At 44.8% G+C, this 6,419-nt stretch overlaps 1 protein-coding gene across 1 annotated transcript; it reads right to left on the bottom strand.

Annotated features, from left to right (window-relative positions):
* Positions 1-492: 492 nt before the first annotated feature.
* On the bottom strand, positions 493-1,637 carry Znf571 (zinc finger protein 571; the record flags this gene model as incomplete). Its single annotated transcript, XM_090322539.1, has 1 exon — positions 493-1,637. A coding segment is annotated over one exon (942 nt), but the record flags the coding sequence as incomplete, so codon positions are not given.
* Between the last annotated feature and the right edge of the window lie 4,782 nt (positions 1,638-6,419).

Here is a 6,419-nt window from a genome sequence, read left to right as displayed (position 1 = left end):
GAGCACTGTCCTTGGACTTTCTCAAGGCTAGAGCTCTACCACTTAAGCCTCAGCGCCACTTCCGGCTTTTTTCTATGTATGTGGTGCCGAGGAGTTGAACCCGGGTCTTCCTGCATGCTAGGCAAGCACTCTACCACTAGGCCAAACTCCTGGCCCTATACCACTTCTTATAACAATGCTTCCTTGGAGTCTGAAAGACTCTTATCTCCAATTAACCATTAGAAATGGGAAGTGGTGCTGTGGATCCAGCGGTAGGGCGGTAACCTTGAGCTGAAGAGTTCAGGGACAATGCCCAGGCCGAGTTCAAGCCACATGATAGACAAAAACAAAACAAAACCAAACCCCAAACTTTATATTCATTGTATTTCCAAAAGTATGAATATTCTGAAGGCCTGAAATATACCTCAGAGGTGGCACTCTTGCTTAGCCTATATGCAAAGCCTTTGGTTCCATCACTAGCACCTCCAAAACCCAAAAATGTATAATAAAGTATAATATCCAGGTTGTAAGGACTTTTCCACAATGAAAGATGCGCCCACAGCCTGTTTATTCACCATTGTGATTTTTTTCCCTTAGTAAACTGCACATTCACAGGGTTGGCATCAGTAGGAAGCCTTTTCTATGTCATGTCAGCTTGGGTCTCAGACAAGGGTTCCTCACCTTCATTACCAAGAGCTCTGTGCAACATACATTCTCTAATGTCGAGTAAGCTGTGAACCCCAGAGAAAGGCTTTCCCCCAATCTTCACACTCATACGGTCTCTTTCCAGTATGTGTTTTCTCATGTTGAACTAGTTCGGACCTTTGACCAAAGGTTTCCCCGCATTCCTTGCGTGCATTTGTTCTCTCACTCTTATGAGTCTTTTGATGCCGATTAAAGTCTGAGCCCTGAAGAAAGGTCTTGCCACACTCCTTACACTCATAGTTTCTCTTCTCATGAACTTTCTCGTGTTGGGCCAGATAGGAAGCCCAAATGAATGTCTTCCCGCAGTGCTTACACTCGTAAGGTTTCCTTCCTGTGTGACTTCGCTGATGGCGAGCAAGGTTTGAGCTCCAGATATAGGCTTTCCCACACTTCTCACACGCATAGGGCTTCCGAGCCACGTGGGCATTCTGATGATCAGAAACACTGGCACCATGGATGCAAGCTTTCCCACACTCTTTGCACTCATGCAACTTCTCACTGTCGTGAATTTTCTGATGTTCACTTAGGTGTGAACCACGTGTAAAAGCTTTCCCACACTCCTTACACTCGTAAGGTTTCTCACCAGTGTGAATCCTCTGGTGGTTAGTAAGATGTGCTCGCTGAACAAAGGCCCTGCTACACTCGGTACATTCATAGGGCTTTTCACCTGTGTGGATTCTCTGGTGCTCCGTCAGGTATGAGCCACGGGTAAACGCCTTCCCACATTCCTTACATTGGTAAGGTTTTTCACCAGTGTGAATTCTCTGATGGCCAATAAGGTCAGCTTTTCGGCTATAGGCCTTCCCGCACTGTTTACATTCATAGGGCTTTTCACCAGTGTGAGATCGCTGATGTTGAGTAAGGTCAGAGTCAAGACTAAAGGCTTTCCCACACTCATGATGCTTCTCACTATGAATTCTCTTGGGACCTGGAACACCTGAAAAGAAACTAAATTATGTGTCGCATTCTTTCTTTTTTTTTTTTTGCCATTCCCAGGGTTTGAACTCAAGGCCTGGCCACTGTACCTAAGCTCCTTTTGCTCAAGTCTAGCACTCTACCACTTGAGCCATAGTGCCACTTCCAGCCCCACCCTTTTTTTTTTTGGGCCAGTCTTGGGGCTTGAACTCATACCTGGGCACTGTCCTTGAGCTTTCTCAAAGCTAGCATGCTACCACTTGAGCCACAGCACCACTTTCAGTTTTTTCTGTATATGTGGTAGCAAGGAGTTGAACCCAGGGCTTCATGCATGCTAGGCAAGCACTCTACCACTAAGCCACATGCCCAACCCCTCGTATATTTTCTTACCAGTGCGAATTGTCTGATGTTGAGTCTGGTCTGAAGCAGAATTAAAAGTTCTGTCACAATCAAATTCACTCCCTCCTTCTCCTGTGTTGAGTCGTTGGTGTTGGCTACAAGATTTATTCTGATTTGAAGTTGACTTCTTTTCAAAGATGTCTGTGGATGGCTTGAAATATTCCTGCTGATTTTCATGCTGTTTGCGAAGCTGACTTAATTCCAAACAATCACCTCTAAAACATAAATCTTTAAGGCTCTGGTTTCTACAAATTTCTAGGACTTCCCATTGGAACAGTTCTGGTTCAGAGGTGCTATTTTTTTTTAATAACCTCTTGGTCTGCCCTATGGGACGAATGTCTGAAAAGCAAAAAAGGTAAATACATACTTTTTTTTTTTTTTGGCCAGTCCTGCGCTTGAGCTCAGGGCCTGAGCACTGTCCTTGGACTTTCTCAAGGCTAGAGCTCTACCACTTGAGCCACAATACCATTTCCAGATTTTTTTTCTATATATGTGGTACCAAGGAATTGAAACCGGGACTTCATGCATGCTAGGCAAGCACTCTATCACTAGGCCAAACTCCTGGCCGCTACATACAGTTTTATTACCCACAAGAAATATTTCCTACATTGTTCATTTTAAGGTAACTCATGTAAGTAGCTGACTCAAAAATTCCCAAGTTTGGGGCCGGGAGTTTGGCCTAGTGGTTAAAGTGCTTGCCTAGCATGCATGAAGACCCGGGTTCGATTCCTCGGTACCACATATAGAAAAAAAGCCGGAAGTGGTGCTGAGGCTCAAGTGGTAGAGTTCTAGCCTTAGGAAAGTCCAAGGACAGTGCTCAGGCCCTGAGCTCAAGCCCAGGACTGGCAAAAAAAAAAAAAAAAAAAAAAATCCCAAGTTTGACAACCGGTGGTGGCTCATGCCTCCTAGCCTCTCAGGAGGCTGAAATCTGAGGACCAAGGTTCAAAGCCAACCCAGACACAAAAGGACCTGAGACTCTTATCTCCAATTAAACACTAGAAAACAAGAAGCGGGACTATGGCTCAAGGGTAGGGCAGTAGCCTTGAGCTGAAGAGCTCAGGGAGACAACACCCAGGCCCAGAGTTCAAGCCCCCTGACCCACAAAGAAAAGAAGTCCATGTAACACCTTTTTTTCCCCCCCCTTTTGTGTCATTCTCAGGTTAGATCTCTGGGGCTTGGAGCTGTCCCTGAGCTGCTTTTGCTCTAGGCTAGTGCTTGTATGTGATACTGCAGAATTGAACCAAGGACTTCATGCATGCTAGGCAAGCATTCTACCACTAAGACATAATCCCAGCCCAAGAAAAACTTTGTCTTTGCTTGTCATGTGGAAAAATTAAAGTGTTGTTATATTCTGAAATTTTCCCACCACCAAAAGATACTTTTTCTTTTTAAACTATTCCTTGGGCTTATCCTTATGTTTTCTCAAGGCTAGAACTCTACCACTTGAGCCACAGCACCACTTTTAGCCTTTCTGTATATGTGGTAACGAGGAGTAGAACCTAGGGCTACGTTAGGTGAGCATACTACCACTAGGCCATGCTCCTGGCCCACCAAAAGACACTTTCATTTTTAATTTTTATTTATTTGTAAGTCATGGGGCTTGAACTCTGGGCTTGGGCACTGTCCCTGAGCTCTTCAGCTCAAAGATACCACCCTAATCCCGGGCCTGGGTGTTGTCCCTGAGCTATTTCAATGCTACCACCCTTTCCCTTAAGCCACAGCCCTACTTCTCCCTTTCTTTTCTTTCTTTCTTTCTTTCTTTTTTTTTCCCTTGCCAGTCCTGGGGCTTCAGCTCAGGGCCTGAGCACTGTCCTTGGACTTTCCCCAAGGCTAGAGCTCTACCACTTGGGCCACAGAGGCCACCATTTCCAGCTTTCTTCTGTGTATATAGTACCAAGGAATTGAACCTGGGTCTTTGTGCATGCTACTCAAGCGCTCTACCAGTAGGCCAAACTCCAGGCCCTCCACTTCCCCTTTTCAACTGATTAATTGGAGATAAGAGCCTCTCGGCCTTTAATGCCCAGGCTGGCTTTGAACTGCAATCCTCAGATCTCAACCTCCTGAGTAGCTGTGATTATAGGCATGAGCCACTGCACCCAGCTGTTATTTATTTATTTATTTTTGTTAGTCATGGGACTTAACTCAGGCCCTGGGCACTATCCCTGTACTTCTTTTGCTCAAGGCTAGCACTCTACCACTTGATCCACAACACCACTTCTGGCCTTTCTGTTTATGTGGTATTGAGGAATTGAAGCCAGGGCTTCATGCAAGCTAGGCAAACATTCTACCAGTAAGCTACATTCCCAGGCCTGTGTTCTAATATTCCTCATCACTGGTACAGAAGCTCACGTGTTTTCTCACTTTCTAGCCTTTCCTAGATATACTTTCCCCCCACTTTCGGCCAATAAAAGTCTCTCAGTAAAAAGCTACAAACTGGTATGAGAAATGTTTCTAGGGTAGCAAGATGAAAACAGGCTAGCAGAGGTAGTGAAGTGTTTTCAATTTGGAAAGAAATATTTTAATTTTTTAATGTAGCTGCAAATTATGTATTCATATTTGTATCTTCTGTCCAAATGCACGATTGCAGGATTGTCATGTAGATTTTGTTAACTTTTGATGAAAAGCTTTGTTCTTAAGTTTGCACTCAAAAACTTATTCAATAAATCCAACCTATGTTATCATGCCAAAAAAAAAAAAAAAGGGGCCGGGAGTTTGGCCTAGTGGTTAAAGTGCTTGCCTAGCATGCATGAAGACCCAGGTTCGATTCCTCGGTACCACATACATAGAAAAAGCCGGAAGTGGTGCTGAGGCTCAAGTGGTAGAGCTCTAGCCTTGAGAAAGTCCAAGGACAGTGAGGCCCTGAGCTCAAGCCCAGGACTGGCAAAAAAAAAAAAAAAAAAAAAAAAAGCTACAAACTGGGCTGGAATGGGTTAGCATTAGAGTGCTTGCCTAGCATATACAAAGCCCTGGGTGAGATTCCTCAGCACCACATAAATGGAAAAAGCCAGAAGTGGTGCTGTGGCTCAAGTGGTAGAGTGCTAGCTTTAAGCAAAAGAAGTGGACAGTGCCTAGGGCCCTGAGCTGAAACACTGGGACTGGCAAAAAAAAAAAGGGGGGGGGGTTGGGAGACGAGGGGAGGTCGGGAGTTTGGCCTAATGGTAGAGTGCTTGCCTAGCATGCACAAAGACCTGGATTTGATTCCTGGGTACCACATACATATAAAAAAAAAAAGCTGGAAAGATCTGGATTTGATTCCTGGGTACCACATACATATAAAAAAAAAAAAAAGCTGGAAGTGGTGCTGTGTCTCAAATGGTGGAACCTTAGCCTTGAGAAAGCCCAAGGACAGTGCGCAGGCCCTGAGTTCAAACCCTAGGGCTGTCAGGGGCTGGTGGCACACCCCTGTCATCCTAGTTACTTGGTAGGCTGAGATCTAAGGATTCTGGTTCAAAGCTGGCTTGGGAAGGAAAGTCCACGAGATTTTTATCTCTAATGAACCACCAGAAAATCAAAAGTAGAGCTGTGGCTCAAAGTGATAGAGTGCTACTAGCCTTGAGCAAAAAGAGCTCAGGAACAGCGCCCAGAGCCCGAGTTCAAGCCCAACAAGAGAAAAATGGAGTGGTAATTGGAGTGCAGAGAGACATTTCCTGGAAAGGATTAGAGGTATTTTACCATTAGGCCAAACTCCTGGCACAATCAGAGGCATTCAAGCAAAGCTTTATTGCTTCTAATAAGTCCTCGGGCAGTGAGAATAGTCCAGAGTCTTCTTTCAGAGATGCTGCACCTGCACTAAGCATTGGACATTTATCTGTAATGATGGCTACCTACCCCTCAGCCCTCACTCACCGGGGTAAAGTCTTCTTGTCTCATCACTCAATTCCACCCAGCGGTCTTGACCATTTTCCAGTAAGGAGAACACATGTGGTTGATAAATATAAAGCCCTGCTCAAAAGATTAAAAATAAGAAACACATGGGTAAGGATTCCAACATCTGCATCTGGTCCCTTGCTTAAGGAAGAGAGATACTGGCTGGAAGGACAAGAAAGCAAGACACAGGATTTCTGAAGCATGGAGAAGACAGAGGCCCCAGTGACCACTATCACTAACGCTACAAGACACACTGCCTGGAGACCGAGCTCGGAATCCCTACACACATCTGAAAAACACCCCTTAACTGACAATGGAAACTTCAACCATTTTGAGAGTTTAATTCTGTTCTTACCCACTGAGACAAGATTGTTGTAGTTCTCAGACATCACATCTGTGTACAAGTTCCTCTGCTCTGAGTTCAGGCATTCCCACTCCTCCTGGGAGAAATCTATGGCCACATCTCTGAAGGTCATCACTTGCTGGAAGGAAAAACACCAATGTTAATGCCAAGTGTTAAAGAAATTCTTTCCTTTTTAAAATTTTCTTCTTCA

The sequence above is a fragment of the Megascapheus bottae genome, chromosome 31 (genome assembly GCF_031878675.1).
Source record: "Megascapheus bottae isolate mThoBot1 chromosome 31, mThoBot2.hap1, whole genome shotgun sequence".
NCBI lineage: Eukaryota > Metazoa > Chordata > Mammalia > Rodentia > Geomyidae > Megascapheus > Megascapheus bottae.
This window is presented reverse-complemented; position numbering and strand designations above follow the sequence as displayed.